This window comes from Polyergus mexicanus, unplaced genomic scaffold (genome assembly GCF_030449975.1).
Source record: "Polyergus mexicanus isolate NDT 795.1 unplaced genomic scaffold, iyPolMexi1.0 SCAF_3, whole genome shotgun sequence".
Classification (NCBI taxonomy): Eukaryota; Metazoa; Arthropoda; class Insecta; order Hymenoptera; family Formicidae; genus Polyergus; species Polyergus mexicanus.
Genome location: NW_027223323.1, coordinates 3,283,366 through 3,300,270, shown reverse-complemented (window position 1 = coordinate 3,300,270; position 16,905 = coordinate 3,283,366). Strand labels below are relative to the sequence as shown.

General features: G+C 34.6%; 3 protein-coding genes across 10 annotated transcripts; all 3 read left to right on the top strand.

Moving 5' to 3' along the window:
- Positions 1 to 737: 737 nt before the first annotated feature.
- LOC138932080 (ribonuclease P protein subunit p30-like) lies at positions 738 to 7,952 on the top strand. 7 transcript variants are annotated; one of them, XM_070293633.1, is made up of 9 exons: positions 738 to 1,156; positions 1,232 to 1,449; positions 1,688 to 1,756; positions 1,857 to 2,057; positions 2,239 to 2,306; positions 2,443 to 2,522; positions 2,594 to 2,630; positions 6,314 to 6,328; positions 7,301 to 7,647. In XM_070293633.1, exons 1-9 carry the CDS (start codon positions 1,057 to 1,059, stop codon positions 7,557 to 7,559), a joined length of 1,047 nt encoding a protein of 348 aa, XP_070149734.1. In that variant the 5' UTR covers positions 738 to 1,056; the 3' UTR covers positions 7,560 to 7,647. The 7 variants fall into 7 exon arrangements, with proteins under 7 accessions (XP_070149734.1, XP_070149733.1, XP_070149731.1 ...); XM_070293632.1 differs by lacking the exons at positions 6,314 to 6,328; positions 7,301 to 7,647 and adding an exon at positions 3,676 to 3,762 and having other exon boundaries at positions 738 to 848; positions 1,046 to 1,156; positions 2,594 to 2,705; XM_070293630.1 differs by lacking the exons at positions 6,314 to 6,328; positions 7,301 to 7,647 and adding an exon at positions 3,676 to 3,762 and having other exon boundaries at positions 738 to 886; positions 1,046 to 1,156; positions 2,594 to 2,705.
- On the top strand, positions 7,900 to 9,522 carry LOC138944895 (uncharacterized; the record flags this gene model as incomplete). The annotated part of the gene is made up of 3 exons (XM_070315961.1): positions 7,900 to 8,772; positions 8,858 to 9,001; positions 9,288 to 9,522. Coding segments are annotated over 3 exons (1,251 nt in total), but the record flags the coding sequence as incomplete, so codon positions are not given.
- A 218-nt stretch (positions 9,523 to 9,740) lies between these two features.
- On the top strand, positions 9,741 to 13,923 carry Reps (RALBP1 associated Eps domain containing). Of its 2 annotated transcripts, XM_070293634.1 has the most exons (7): positions 9,741 to 9,777; positions 10,109 to 10,303; positions 10,376 to 10,962; positions 11,472 to 12,741; positions 12,831 to 12,895; positions 13,060 to 13,273; positions 13,543 to 13,923. In XM_070293634.1, exons 3-7 carry the CDS (start codon positions 10,789 to 10,791, stop codon positions 13,722 to 13,724), a joined length of 1,905 nt encoding a protein of 634 aa, XP_070149735.1. In that variant the 5' UTR covers positions 9,741 to 9,777; positions 10,109 to 10,303; positions 10,376 to 10,788; the 3' UTR covers positions 13,725 to 13,923. The 2 variants fall into 2 exon arrangements, with proteins under 2 accessions (XP_070149735.1, XP_070149736.1); XM_070293635.1 differs by lacking the exons at positions 9,741 to 9,777; positions 10,109 to 10,303; positions 10,376 to 10,962 and adding an exon at positions 11,317 to 11,387.
- The last annotated feature ends 2,982 nt before the right edge of the window (positions 13,924 to 16,905 follow it).

Here is a 16,905-nt window from a genome sequence, read left to right as displayed (position 1 = left end):
TCCTGTTAAAAATCAATTATTCGTAATGGTTAATTCGGGCTGTGTCACGCCACTTTATATTATTCAAGCAACATCTTAATATATATATTTTATATAATTTCTATCGCTTTTTTTTTTTTTTTTTGTTATCTTGCTACAAAATCCCTATAACTCTTTTTATTAAATTTAATTTTTATAATAATTATAATTTTTTTATTAGAATTTATATATTGTAATTAGATTTTTATAGTTTCTTGTAGTAATCTTTATTTTGATATCATTCGAATTGCGCCTGTTTATACTTAAGTTTACATTAAATACAGAAACAAGAATGGTCATCTCGGCATTCTTTTGTTCATCCTCATAAATTGCATAGCATATATTTAATTTTTTGTCGCACAAAACTTTAAGATATTAATTTTATTATTAATATCGATTAATTTGGCAAGCAAATTTGTTAAGTAAAAAAATTCGTGAAACGATTACTAAGTGAGAGAAGCCTGAGAGCGACAATATCGGCGTTCCATGATTACCACATCAGGCGCAGCTAAATAAAACATTAATAAATCTATAATATTTCTTCGCATTTTTATCTACAATTATATAGATCTAGCAAGGACATGCACCAACCGGCTGTTTTACCATAGCACTAAATATTGAATCTGGCTATGTAGTTCGGCTGGCTTAGCATCGGCGGCAGCCACAGCTATCTCACTAATCGCGAATCAGCTGATTCGCTTCTCTTCCTGTACATGTGTACATAAATCATAAATAATAGGAGATTATTGTATTTAGTATTCTTTTTATTTTTGTGTGTGTGCTGTTATTACGCATATATATATACAGACAACACAGTGTCATTAGCAAATGTTAGAAAACTATAATAAAATATAATAAAACGCAACATGTGTGTTAATAAATTTTTTTATAGAAGACACACTCGCACATTTTTTCTGTTCTAATAAATATAGAAATTCTGTATAAAAGACTTTTCGTGTTACGATTGTGTATTCTACTCACTATATTTGCACTTTATTTGATATATATATTAATTCATGAATTATAGATTTTGTTGAGATGGATTTTAAACCAAGTAATGGATTTTTTGACTTGTGTATAAATGTATCGAACGAGAATGAGGATCGTTTGAACGATATTTTATTAAAATTGTATCAAAGTAAGTTAGCTGTGAGATAAATGATATAAATTAATCTCGGTATGTTTATATATTTATAAATTTATTTGTTATCAGTGGGTTATAAAACAGTGATGTTAAATCAAACTGTAGAGGAAAGTACTGTCGATAATGATAGAAAAAAGAAGAAAAAAGGTGAAGAGAGTAAAACTGTGCCAAATATGGTGCCAGATCCAATTAATGTGTGCGAACTAAATGAGAAATTTAAGGGAAAATTATGTATACTTAACAGGATTACATTTATTTGTTCAAATCCTGCAAAAACACATACATTGGTATAATTTTTAGTAACATATTAATAAAATTTGTATTTGAATCATTTATTTTAAAAAAAGTGTAATTGTATACTTTTGGAAAATATAATTTAGATAAAATACTATTAAAATATATAAATCTATGATATATACCTACTGAAAATAATAAATAATCTGTAGAAAACTTTACATAATTTTTAAAACAAAAAGCTTACTTATACATTAAAGCGATACCAGTATATTAATTTTATTATTACAGGCACAGTGCCCAAATTTGAAAAAATATCATTTATATGCTATTGTTCCAACTAAACAAGATATGTTGGAGGTTAGAACATATTCATATTTTAATATAAATTGTGATTTTTCAATGTATAAATATATATTTTAATTTGTCTCATTTTATTAATTTCTTTTATTGTTTATAGTTTGCTTGTTCACAATTAAATGTAGATCTTATTACGATGAGACCATTAGTTTCTGGCATAAGAATGAAAAGAAAGTTATATCGGCAGGCAGTAGCAAGAGGTTTATGTTTTGAAATACAATATGCAGATCTCTTGAATCGAAAAACACGTGTAGCAACTATTCGTTACTCTCATCTACTTCATATGTATTACAAGTGTATGGTAGGTGCATATGATGAAGTGCATGTGTGCATATATTAAATTCTTAATAACTATAGAAAGCGATTATCGCTATTATAAATAAGAATGTTTATATAATCTCTCTATATATACACACACACACACACATATATATATATGTATAATTTATTTATTTATATATATATTTACTTATTTATTATAGAATGTAATCATATCAAGTGGTGCAGATCATCCGAATTTAATCAGAAACCCTTATGATATCATAAATCTGTATCCTTGAAATTAATGTGATAATAATGAATAGTATAACAATAAAATCACACTTAGTTCTTTGCCAATTATTTTATCTAATATTTTTTAAATAATCTATATTATCCATAATTACTCCAGTTAATATCATGCATAGTGGATCTATGTTGGGTTTAAGCGAAGTCAAATCAAAAGCAGCTATATTAAATCAATGTCAACTGCTTCTTTTAAGAGCAGGTTAGTTGTTATAGTTAAGTCTATATATTTTACACAAGAGAGATTGTATAATTTCATTTTATTCATTTTAGAAAGACGAATATCCGGCAAAGCAGTATTTACAGTGGAGTTTACAGAAGACCCGATAGAAGAAGAAAATGAGGAAAAATATTGATAATAAAAAAGAATGAAAAAAAAGTAAATGTATGAAGACCAATACTATAAAATTTAATTTTATAACTTCATAAAAAATTTTTATAAAAAAAAAAATCTTTTTTATATTATATTACGTATATTTCACAGTATATGGTATTGTTCTCTTTTCTAAAGCTAAGCTTTTCTATTATTTATAATTCTTGTGCAATTTAATATCTATGCTAGTTTGTAAAGACTCATTTTTGTACTTTTTTTTCTGCTGTAATTCTAACTGTACAAAAATTCAAAAATATTCATTAATTCAAAAAATCTTTCTGTTAGTCTCTTATTCCATATGTTTCTTGTAATAGATTGTATATACATATTTTCACTGTATTCATAGCAACATTAATATTACAATGAACGATATATTAACTAACATTTTTTAAATCACCACATAATAATTTCTCTTTTTTTAAATAAAAATTGTTTTTATTTATAGTATTTATTTAATACATATACTATATATATATACTATTGTTATTGGCATTACCATGAAATATATAAACAACATTACCATAGCTAGACTTTATACTATAACTAGACATTAATTATTATATTAGAATATATTGTGAAACGAAAATAATGATTTTTTTAGGAATGCGCATAATTCTTAACAAGAAGTTAGATGAATTTCAATCAACAGCTGATATAATGGCTATATTCATCTCACTTAGATAAACGACTATCACTATAAGTTCAAATAAGGATTTTTTTAAATAACATTACTTTAACTTTATTACATTTAATGTGGGATGCATTTTGCATGCAATATACATTGTTAGAGCGGCGTTATGGTCCTAATCAAGTAAATAATTATTTTCTAATGAAATTAAATATACGATGAAATATCGCGCAATTAATATTGAAAAAATGTAAATTGACGTGCGAAAGACGTAACCAATTGCATTCCTGAAATAATTTGCAATGATATTAAGAACTTCGGACAATAACGATATCGATAACATAACATTGACAGATTTAATAGAAGCTGCTAACATCGACTCGGAGACGGTGGTGGATTCAGTTCTGATTTAAAGATCAAGCGGATCATGCGCCCAACAGCTGTACGATCAAACCGATCATCTGTACATCATCCTCGATCATCCCCGATTCCAAGCCCATCGACAACGGCCGTTTATCATCAACCACAACAACAACAACAAATTTTATATGCTCCCATCAGTAATTCAATGGTGACTCTCCAACCATATGGGACAGTACTTCATCCTTCGTGCGTTTATCCAAACGTTCAATCTCATGTTGGTTCATCGAATTCCGCTGCTTTACATCTTCAAGGTCTGAAAAAGAAATTAATTTTGATTAATATTATAAGATCAATTTCTTTTTTTCTATCCTCAATTCTTTTTCAAATCTGTTTCGTAAAATTAAATGTTCTACGCGAAAAAAATGATATTAAATAAATTGTAAATAATATATTAATCATAATCGCAATTTTATAAGATTATATAAATTTTTTTCCTATCTTTTTGTTTTACAATTGCAATGACGATTATTCTTTTGTATATAGGTAAGAATAATCGATGGCACTCCAAGAGCAAGCCATCCCGCGGTCAACTATGTCACCAACAGCAACAACCGCTTTCTTGCAACCCGAAACCTGTGGTGCTCCTTGACCAACCGTCTTCTAGCCGAGCCCCGATCCCGTCGTCGACCACGTCCTTCTTAGTAACTTCATCCACATTTGCTCATGCTGGACCATTGTCTAGCGAACATTATAACAACAATTCCAGAGTGACGCATCTGTTACCGCAATCTTTCAATTTTAAGCCGTCAAACGTACAGACCTTCTGCCTCATTCAGGACCGACAAAACGCGCAGCAGCAGCATCCGATGCAGGCTTCTTACTACAATATCTCGGCCACAAATACTTGCAGTTTGCAAACCGTCAACCCCAATTCATCCTTCCCGCTTCCCAGCCTCAATCCTTACACCAATCTAACTGCTTTCAATAGCAATCAATTCCCAGCGATGGTGCAATCCTCCCCGCTCTTCACGAATCCGCCTGTTGGTTTAGTCCTCACTCCAATGGAGAGGGACAAGTTTTCGCCCACATCTGATTTCTCATCGTTCAAAAATAATGCGAACAAGACACCATCAAGCATCTGTGAATCTCGAATCGTTCCTGTCAGTCATAGCGATAATTTCAACGGCTGGCCACTTCAGATCGAAACGTCTGCCAAGATTTCATGCGACGCGGCTATCGCGGGCAACAACAAGAGTCTCGAATCTACTGATCGCGATTCGCAGAAACCCATTTCCGAGAAGACCGACGAGGAGCATTACTCGGATGAATCTTCGAACAGCTTCGATTTTACTATTGAGGCCGAAAAGATGGTCTCGGCTCTATGCAATACCGCATCCTCGAATGATTTGGGTAAGGAGGAATCGAAACCCGATAACAAAACTGATTCCACACCGTTGTTTAGCGGCGCCGGCGACAACGTGTCTAATAAGGCGAATTGGTTCACCGATTTTTGTTCCGAATACGAAAATGGAACGTCGATAGGCGTTCAAACAGATGCTTATCCATGTACTGATAGATCACAGTATCCAGAGTTGATTCGGAAGACAGCTTACTGGGGATGCACGGAAGCCGAGATTGTGCTCGGCTCCAATGATTCCCATACGGATTCCGATACGGACTCTAAACAAAGCTGGTTAACGTGTTTGTCATCCGCTACCAGGACGGCGATTACCAAGTCTTCGACTTGTATCCCGGTCTTCGCGGGAGATCGAGTTCTCGCTAATGATCTTATAAATGCTCTTCTACGTATCAGCAACGGATGGTTGAGTCTCGACAATTATTTGAACAAACAACATTTTCCCAATTTGTTTGATAGATTGGAGCCCGAGTTAATCACATGCTTTCATGCGTGGGAAGAGAGCACATGCGAATTACTGAAGCAAATAGTGCGGACCTTCCAGAAATTCGGAGAGAATAACGAAATAACAGATCGAAAATGCAATCCGATTTGCGGATCATCCTCATTTCCAGGCGATGTGTCGCTTTATACGAACTATAATCTCTTCGCTCAACCGTCTTCGAGCTCCTTTGTTCAACAGAACATAGTTAGAAAAGCCTCTTCTCGAGAAAATCCAACTAATGCAACATCGGCACCATTATCAACGAGCAGCCTACATAATTTTCAATACAATTCCGGTCAACAGGAACAGCAATCGGCTGCTCAGAAAGAAAGTAAATTACGAAGCAAATGGACGATTACAGAGAATTTATCATCCGTGATTAATACCACCAAGTCCGTGCCTAACGTCTCCGTGTATCACATGAATGTTAATAATCTGATGAGTACAAAATTGCGTACGAAGAATGCGCTCTCTGCGTCGCGGACGAACGATTCCATTCAAAAATCGCTGAACGCCGAGTTCTATCAGTTGAGGAATAAAATGATGGAGAGCAGTACGGATACGACGAAGGACAAAAGACATGACTTTAAATCAGAAAATAAACTTTTAGCATCACGTGGTAATACCGACCAATCCATCCGACTGCAACATCCAGCGACGAATACTCCTGTAACTTATAGTGGACTATACGCACAGAATTGTTTATCCTTCACATTTCCTTTGCCCAGTAACTCGGGCTCTTCGTATCCTGTGCCCAATCCGGGGATTTTAACTTACGGTGGTTATCTCTCTTCGAGATATTCTTATCCAGTTACCGATATCAATTCAAAAAGTAGTAGAAATTCCGAGCAAAATTACAGAACTAAAAGCGCGAAGATCCATCCGACGTACGTCGGCAAATCGCAGACCGATCAAATAGAATTTCCGGTTGTGCCTAGAAATAAAATGACTCTGCTCAGCCAAATCGAGCCGAGAACATTCGACAAGGAGTCCAAGGAAATGGCTGCCAATCTATCAGCCTGGTTTGCCAGCATGCGAAACGCGCAGCCTCCGGCTGCGTCCACTTTTGAGGAATCGAAGATAAATGAGAACTCAGGATCGCGATTATTTGCTCAGCAAGAGATGCCAAAATACTCGATGAGCATTTCCAAGCAGCCGCAGATTGACCCGAATCGACAGTTTCAAGCCTTGCAAAATCTGCCGAATATTCAAAGTACACCATGGGCTGCCAGTAACTTTATCAATCCTTATCAGGCGCAACACACGCCGGAGGAATACGATAGCTCCGAGGACGTGCGAGTGTACATGAAACCAGGAAGCTACAACGTCCCGAGGAAGAGGCACCAGAGAAGATTCAATCGTCGATCGGACAACAACAACGCGACGTCTCGCAACGCGCACGCGACGAACAGTCATCACAACGTATGTGGCAATAAAGGGAAGGGTATATCGATACTTGCGTCTTCGACACCTTTATCGCATATAAATGCATCGACCACCAACATCAGTAACGCTACGCTAATAAAGACGTCGTTCCCGCCGGCTTCGCAATTACCTGCTCCTCTGTTCAATCTCGAGAACTCACCTAGGATTTTAAAGCGTACGGGATCTTCATCGCAGAATGCTCATCAGGATGTTACATGGAAAGCTGCATGCGCTTCGGCCGAGATACTTCTCGAGGCTCTTAACATAAAGGACTGTGGCAATACGTGCAGAAAGATCGATTGCAATGATAATACCGAAAAAAATAATAAGAATAAAGAGAATGCTGAGACGTCGCAGCAGAGCGATCTGAAATTACTAAAGCGTAATAACGTCGATTATGCCTCGTCCTATGAAGCCTCGGAAGACGATTCGGGATCTACATGCAGACTATCGCCCAGTACGAGCGTCCTATCAGCATCCCAGTTGCGCGTGGAAGAGAATGGTAAAGAGATATCGCGATTTATCACAATTAATTCTCGAGTTCATTAAAAAATATACGTAGTAAATGTAATATCGTGACGCAATTTATAATATATTTTTTATATATATTTAATAATATCATCACACAAAACGTATTAGTCGCGCGAATTTGTGATTTTATTATCGCGCTGATTAAAATAAATAGCTTTTATCGTGTTATATATTTTTTATAAGAACTGATTAAATCAATAACAAGCCAAAAATTCAAAGTTTTATCGAAACAATAAATCTTCTCGTGAGGAAATTTAGCGCATTTCGTTACTTTAAAAGATTATTAAAACTACTAAAAAATATATCGCGATCTCTTTGCAGGTGGTACCTAATAATAAGCAAAACAAACCTTTTCTAAAAAGCATATTCAACAGCTTTCGGTATCAGAACCAACGTGAAAACGGATTCCTGGCTGATTAGGACTCTCAATAACGCGAATATCGTCGGCAAACAGAAGCGACACAAGGACGACGTAGATCCACGAAGTTTAGAATCTTCGAATAGCTCGGAAATTGCCGACGTAAAACTAGATCATTTCGCAACATCGTCAACTGCGGATACAGATATGAAAACACCTGCGATAATCGTCGATAGCGAATATCCAGCGATCTTCTCCCGCGAGCGTATCTCTGGTTTTTTCTCGAGAAATGATGAAACGTCGACGAAAGAATCGGAAAGTTATGTTGGACGAGCTACGTATTCCGAGACAGTGCGAAGATCCATAAAACCGAACAATGTGCCTTTGGAGAGAAAAGAGACGTGTAAGCCGTGCACAATCAACTCATCGATGGCTACCGTAATACCGATTCCTGGTCGCAAGTGTCAGAGAAAAGATCCGGAACAATCTTATCAACTTCTACATAAATCGCGAAAATCAGCTGATAAGAAGACAGTGAGAAGTGCAGGCGGCAACGATTTCCAATTGGAGGAGGGATCGTGCGCAAAAGTCAGCGGTGCCAAATCGAACAACGTAATGCCGAAATTGTCAATTACTGCGAAAACGCATAGAAAGAAAGATCTGGAACACTCGAAAGATAAGTGTGCCATTAAATCGAGCGATCGCGGTTGGTCGGTATGGTACAGTTCCAAGAAAAAGCAGAGCCTCAGTCCTCTTGCGCTGAGTAAATTGGAAACGATTCATCAAACTGTCTGGCAAATGGACGAAGCGAAGATCTTCAAGTATCCGCTCTCGTGCAATAATAAGGATGACCAGTCTCTGTCCGCAGAAATAGTTAGTTTACGATTTAAAAAAAAAGATTAAATTTTTTTTTTAGATATATAATATTTGATGAAAATATTCTTTTCTCGATTCGCAGATGGAGGATTACTGTAAAGTTGTTAAGAGTCCGATGTTTCTCGAGATCGTCGAGTACAAGTTGAAGAATCGGATTTATCATAAAGTTGAACATGCCGTAAAAGATTTCCGTCGCATTATTCATAATGCAAGACTATATCATCAGGTTTGTAATCAACAGTTGTATAAAATGTATTTAGCTCTTTTAATTGATATGTGATATTCATTCGATAAAAAAAGATTATTATATATAGAATTATTATATATACAATTTTAGATTATTTAATCTTCGCACATACATAAATCAAAGATTATGAATATAATATCTTAATATACAATTTCAAAAAAAAAAGATGAAAATTTAATTTCACAAGGTTCATAATTTTTTTTCGATTTTTTAAAATTCGTGTTAGATTTTCAAGTTCCATTCTCAGGAAGTTGTTTCATTACAGCATGATGATGAGCGAACAAAAAAGATTGAGGCGCTCTCGAAGAAATTGGAAGACCTACTCGAAGAACATTTCGACAATTGGGACTTTGAAAATATTATCGAAGGTCCGAGAGAAGATTCATCGGTGCAGCTGCGATTGAAAACGACCGGACAGAAATCGAACGCAGGACGCTGCGATAGCATAAAGAAGGGCACTTCTTCGTTGGCCAACGTGGAGAATTCTTCGTTTCACTGACTGTTGCTATTCATCTAAACCTACAAACTCCAAATCGACCGATTTAAAACACTATTGCATCCTGCTAATGAAACTAGCATTATCGTTGTATTAATCGGGGAAATATTGTATTGTAATAATTTCTTCTAGTCACGAGTCACATTTTGTATGATTAATTAATAATATCTCGTTTCTTTCCATTATCGAAAAGCGATATCTTTTCTGTCTTGACTTTCGAAGAGACGGGATTCTGGACGATTTTCATCGACTTTGAAATGTGCGCGTGTGTATTCTGCTAATTCATAACTCTATCCCAATCTCATATAGCGATATCTTTATGAAAAAAATCTGTATTAAATAATATAAAACGTGTGAATGTGTATCGACAGATATTGAATTTATTCTTGTAAAAGAACGTACCAACAATAATGTAATTTCCACGTTTATTGTTACGGCTCTATTACTAATGAATGATTTCCATCTTTTTAACTTCGATACTTTTGTTGAGGTGTCGTTAGATCAGAATAATATGAATCGTGAAATATATTATATTGACCAATCTATATATATCGTTATTCTTTTGAATTATATATATTTTTTTTTTTCAGTTTTGTATGTATAGTACACAACATGCGGAAAAATTACATGTAGAAATAGTTATTTATCCAAATGGCTATAATTAATATATATAGTTTATTGCTCGACTACATCCCAAGACAAGAGGAGAGAGAGAATAATATTCAGATACTAGGTAGAAAAAGGCAGGAAAACTGCGAGAAAATATAGAATGCGCAACTAGGAAGGTATTAATCTATTTTTTTCATTGGATTTATATAATCACAACGTTGTCAACATTATCTCGAGTTTCCCGCCAGTCGACGGAATCGACCGATGCGAACAATTAGAAACTGAAGTTACCACGCACAGACCGCGCGGAAGATGCACGGCAGGGGAGAGAGTTAGTCTACACGGATTATGGTAATGTCAAACGTGCCAGCCAGCAGCCAGCCGGAGGCCGGAGATAGCGATCATCCGATAATCGCGCACGGGGGTGTAGCTTGTAAATGAATGTTTCTCGTATTCCCGCGGGACTCGCCGAGATTCGCGCGACGAGATGTGACCGCACAGATCGCGGCCGTAACGTGAAGAAGTAGACCGTGTCGCGATTGACGAAAAGTAGCGGGACGAGAAGAACGGGACGTTGGAATAAAAACGTTAAGAGAAACGCGAGAGCCGGGACGGCACGCATTCTCGGAGGTCTCGGCCTGGACGTCCTCGACCGTTCAAGATGGATTGGGACATGATGACGATGGCGAGTCTGCATCTGACATCAACCGAGCATCGCTATTACGGTGACATATTTATATACTGCTGCGAGAACACGGACAGCGACAGCGTGCCCGTTATCAAAGTCGCCGAGTTGTTGCGCTCGGCTAACTTACCCAGGGATATCATGATGAAGGTGAGTTTGATAGCTGGTTCGAGTTTGAATCGGTATTTTATCTTCCATCATTGATAGCGGATAGCGCGAATAGAATTTATCTAGTTTTCGAGAGATTCGTTGCTCCTGATGCCGAGATCAAATAGATATAATATAGATTTTATGATTGAAATGTGTCGGATTTACTCGTGGAGGTTATGTCGTATCAGCTGAATCAATTAATCTACTAGTAGGAATATATTGAATAATTTCCGTAGCTTTTAACGTAATCTAGGGCATCGTGAGATTAAATGTTTACGTTCTGTAAAGTGTACATTATTTTTAGTGCAAAGCGGATTACTATCATTAGAATGATGTGATTATAAAATCATTGACATTTTAAAGAAAAGAAAATAAAAATTGATTGATTTATTAAAATATCTGATAAATTAATCTACAATATACAGGTATTGGAATATTATAGAAATATGACTATATATTGCTACATAGATATATATTTTTTAATAATAAATGGTCCTTTCAATTTGTAGATATTGGATATTTGTATGGGAACTAAAAACAACACACTTCTGGGCAAGAAACAATTTTATGCAGCGTTGAAACTCGTAGCTGTCCATCAGGCTGGCTTGGAAATCTCCAGAGATATGATAACTGGATCTTCGGATATTATTACTTTACCAAGATTTACATGGCCAACTGGTGACGAGGATGGTGGAAGGAGTTCAGATTCAATTAGAGGAATAAAAGGTAGGCACCACCCTCCAGAAAGTACTACCGAAAGCGAAAGTGAAGCAGAATCTCCGCGTGAGACTGGTGGCAGCACAGATTCCCCTACTCCAACAAACAGTGTGACTCAAGAAAGGAATGATGGTATGTTGGGTAGTGAGACAATCCTGGATTCTGTTTCTGGAGGTTGGCAAGGTTTATTAGTTTCTGAAGAGCAAAGACAGCTATTGGGTACAGAGGAGGAAAGTTCAGAACGTCATAGCAGTGATGAAGGTGAAGGAGAAGGCGACGGTTCGGGTTTCCCACCGGAAGAAGTATGGATTATTAGTGATGAGCAACGTGATTATTACACTGCGCAATTTGCGCAACTGCAACCTGATCCAGAAGGTCTTCTGGCAGGACCTGTAGCCAGAACGTTTTTCGAGAAATCGCGACTTCCCGTTTCCGAGTTAAGACGTATTTGGCAGCTTGCAGATGTTACTAGAGACGGAGCGCTCAGTTTACAAGAATTTTACGTAGCTATGCATCTTGTTGTGCTGAGGAGAAATCATGTGCCTCTACCGGACGTTTTACCTCCGTCCTTGTCAATTCCATTAGTCATGCAAACAACTGCCGCATCGCAAATCCCACCGGCAACAACTGTTCAAAAATCGCCGCCGAATTCTGCGAATGCTCGTGAGAAGAATAGAGAATGGACGAAGTTTGTAGATTCGCCGACTGGAGCGAGTAGTTCAGTTACCAGCCCAGGATTGCAGCTAGTGAATTTCGATTTCCAAAAATCAGCCGTCGAACGAGATCCGAAGATTTTGCATCCAGTGCCGTTGCGTTTAACGCCCGAAGCGGCAATTCTCGCTTCTGGCGCTAATGGCAGCAGTAACAGTTGTACTACCTTGGTGGATGATGATCTGCAACATTCTGCGGCATCATTGGTGCAACGACCTCTTACAAAGAAACCCTCCGCAGCTTCTGAAGACACCGTAATCGTGACTCCCAAGAAGGAACCACCACCTCCACCGCCACCCAGACCATATAGAACACATGCGCGCAGTTCTAGTCTCGATCTTAATAAATTAGGTATATATTGCTGATAATCTGTGACATATTTTTGTGATTATTAAACTAAAGTTACATGTTTTGACTTATATGCACATATCTTTTTGTAGGGAAAAATGGTCAAAGTTTTCTTGGGGCACCACCATTAGTACCACCTAGAATCTCACCAGGAATCGTAAGTTCTTTATATATAATAAGAAACTTCTTTTTATTTTTAGAGAAAAACGCTTTATATAATCTTATAAGAGAGAGAGATAATATTATTTTTAAAACATACATATTTAAAATATAGATTATATAATATTCTATGAAAGATGTAATGATGTATTTTTATTGCAGACTTCGCCTCGTAAATTGGTCGGACAAAGAAGCGAAGGTGAAGGACAAAGAACCTTAAGTGAAAGTCAAGCTTTTGTTGCTGACTTCTCTCATTTTTCACCCAAGAGTGAAGTACCTGAGACTACAATGTCATCTATAGAAAATACAGTGCCACAATCTCAACAATTCACCGGAGTGTGCGGAGCGTTTCATATTTATAGAAAACCCAGTCCAAGTAAAAAATTTTCTCATTATTTTTTTAAAAACATTTAGCATTTTCTGTTTTTTTTATATTCATTATATACAGTTTTTTATAATACGTAAACTTTCTGTAATTAATATTATTATATTTAAGCTGAAATATCTGATTTTTTTTTTAAAGAAAATGAATTTGTGAAAGTATTTAAAAGTATTTTTTATTTTTATAAAACAAATGTTTTTTAATATCATATTTTTGTTTTTCTTAATTATATCTGATAGTTAAAATATAATCTCTTGTTACAGAACGAGATTGCGGTGAAGAAGATAATAAAGACGAATCGGAGGACAGGAAAACACTAACTTTGCAAGAATTAAGGGAGAAGAATGCGGAATTACGCTTAGTCTGTGAAGAATTGACAAGAGAACTAGCTAGCGCGCTTCAAGAACGTATAAATCTACGTGCTAAACTCCTGCTCTTGACTTGATGTGATTATTATTCGCTATCATCCATTCGATCAAAGCTGCATGAGGTACTATGCATCCTCAATTCATTGTAAACATATGTATTTATTATATGTTATGCTAGTCTAAAATTCTTCTTTTCCCAACGATGTATTCATTCATATTCATAATAATCAATATAGACGGACAAATACGGCAAGGGAATTTACAAAAAAGATTACTTCTAAGTATTTTACTTGAAAATCAAAGAAGTGTATGATATATAAATTATAAATTATGTATATACAAAATTGATTTTACATAAATGATTCCTATATATTCAGATTTATAAATGTTTATGAATTCACTTTTGCTTTTTCAAATTGATGAACTATTGTTCATATTTATATGAAAAAGTATTAAGAAATTCACTAAAATTTAAAGCTTATATTATCAAATTTGTGATTTATTAACTTGCGTGTTACATTTTGCATAATAGCTTCCTTTTTCGTCTCTCGCCATAGATTTATATATATTTCCAAGATTGACGAGAATCGAATACAATGAAGACACGGTACATGTTATCGAACCTGACAATCCGAGAGGGATTCGTAAGCTAACTTTTGTAATATTTTTTTTTATGGTACCAGTATTAATCATTGGTATTAACAATTGGTTTTGATATTCTTGTTGTCCTTTTTATAAAATGAGAGAGAATTAATGTATCGTGTATTATTGTCGTCGATGGTATTTTAGTATTTGCTTTTTACTTGAGAATCGTGAAAGACGTTAAAGCCACATTGATTATTTGCTTTCATCAAAATCCTATCAATAATGACCTGAAACAACTTGACAATCTGATAAGTGACATTCGAGTAATTATATGGTATATAGCACACCTAAATGCATTACATATTCTACGATAGTTTGTTTTTCTATGTTATTTTTATGCAAAATATGAAAAGAAAAGATGTGAAATGACTAATCGAGAGCCAGACGCGGTAATCGAAGCGCAAGTTTTCCTTCAAATGTGATTTATTAATTGTTCAAAATCGTATGTGTCGATCTTTTATTTGGATCATCAGGACCAGCTGTCAAACAATATGTAAAATAGTAAAGCATAGAAAGATGTTAAAGTTCATCTAAATAATCAAATTCATATAGTAATGTTTAGGAAATATCGTTAAAATACTCGTGACATATATTGGAAGTTTTTTTCTAAACAATGCTTTACTCATGTCGCGCTCTCGGTAACGCATACTTACTATAATTATAAGATGAGAGGTTGAAATGCTGTGTGTGTGGGTAGCTCGGTATTAGAATATTTGTCATTCAGGAAATCCGAGTTCAGTTGCTTCCTGACCCTGTACATGAATTAAGGGATTTTAAGTGTAAATTACTACATTATGATAACAAGTAACCAAGAGATAAAGAATTCATTTCATTGTTATAAGTAAAAGATATTGTATCCCAATTAAGGGATGGAGATTCATAAAAAGAATATCCGTTCCTTACAGTAAAATTAATTCCTTACTTCTTGACAAGTTGCTTTAATCATATAGCGGCTAATTCTTCCACTTAAAATGTCTGTCATATGTAACATGGTAGTGATATAATGTTCTAATACGAAAGTATTTTCATAATTTATTTTTAATATCTGCGATCGTGGGATGTATATGCGCGCAAAAAATTCTTGATGTGCATATTATGACACACTATTGCTTTCCTTGCAGAACAAAATTTGCCATAATTGTCGCGTTACTGTTTTCCAAGGATTGTTTTTTGCTACATTGATATTGTTCGTAGAACAGTATTGTCTAATAGTAACGATGCGTGAAGTTTTATCTATCGTTTTTTACTATTTTACCTTGTTCTAAATATCTTGCATGTTTTTTTTGCATACATAAGTGTAATTTCTCGTAACCTTGATGACTAGGTATCGTCCCAGTAAAGTCGAAATTTACCAAACTTGCTACAGAGTTTTTCCAAGAAAAGAGCTTTGCGCACTGATGATGTTTACAAGTCACACGATTTTGCATATCTAATTCCTTGTTCTTTTTATCATCATTTATCTCTTCGGAAAGTTTGCTGCTTTGCATACCCGAATACGCATTTTTGATTGTGTTTATTATCTAATTATATAAAATTTTCACATAAAAAAGATAACGTCAACTGAGAAATGAGATAATCAGGACTGTTACTTTGTAATCTATATAAAATACTTATTAAATATTAAAAAAGATATATATAAGATAAAAAACGTGAAATCTGCAGGAACAGAATACTACGGAAATGAATTTATATAGATATATATATATATGATGCTCAGAATCAATTCGCGTTAAATATGTCGAGATTGTGTATTAATTCATTGAAATGATTATATAAATTTATATTGTAGATTTGAAGAAATATGTGTTGTAGTTGGTTACATACTATTTAAAGTTTGAGAATAATATAGATCTAAAAATAGATCTATTAAAGTCATAAAATCGATATAATAATTTGTTTTCTCTAGCTACTCGAATAGATTTTCAATAACATAGTGATTTTTCACACATATACAATTGCCTTACAATAAATACATGAGCAAAGTTTTTATTTTTAAATTGAATAATATTTTCAAATAAATTCTTTTTATGTTTTTGAAAGTTTAACCTTTATATGGCGTAGTTCTATATCTTAGTGCTTTATTCCCAATTCGCTATTTCTCTATAACTATATTTCTCTATTTATATATTAATCCGTGATTATATATAATATACAAGAGATTTATATTATGCGTTCATAAATATTTTCACTGCTATTTATTATACAAATAGCAGATAAATAAAATTGCCAAGTGTGATCGTTGTTACTAAACTAATAATTCTTTGTGCCATATACCGCGGAATTTTAAAGTTTATATTACTATCATTAACGATGAGGCCGACAGTATTGTCTTGTTAAATACAAATCACGGAACTATTTAGAGAGATAAAATTTTCACAATGAAATCATGGGACAAAATAAATCTTTTGTAATTGTTTAGATATTGTGTAAAAATTGTATAAGATTAATGCTTATATTAGAATTCTTCGACTTATTATCAGTCTGCGATCTTGTAAAAATATGTAATGTAGACTATACATATAGACAAAAGTGTCTGCCGAATTTAAATAAAGGAACTATTTTAGTTTCCTAAGAACTTTTATTGATGTTATTGTATGTGTGAATGAAAAATGT

What these genes read in the sequence shown, in the direction of transcription:
- Reps (XM_070293634.1), top strand. Translation starts at nt 10,789, where the DNA reads ATGGATTGGGACATGATGACGATGGCGAGTCTGCATCTGACATCAACC. An exon ending in CTAGAATCTCACCAGGAATC is followed by an intron (nt 12,896 to 13,059) that starts GTAAGTTCTTTA and finishes TTTTTATTGCAG; the next exon opens with ACTTCGCCTCGTAAATTGGT. An exon ending in TTATAGAAAACCCAGTCCAA is followed by an intron (nt 13,274 to 13,542) that starts GTAAAAAATTTT and finishes CTCTTGTTACAG; the next exon opens with AACGAGATTGCGGTGAAGAA.
- LOC138932080 (XM_070293627.1), top strand. Translation starts at nt 3,749, where the DNA reads ATGCGCCCAACAGCTGTACGATCAAACCGATCATCTGTACATCATCCT. An exon ending in CGCTGCTTTACATCTTCAAG is followed by an intron (nt 3,996 to 4,227) that starts GTCTGAAAAAGA and finishes TTTTGTATATAG; the next exon opens with GTAAGAATAATCGATGGCAC.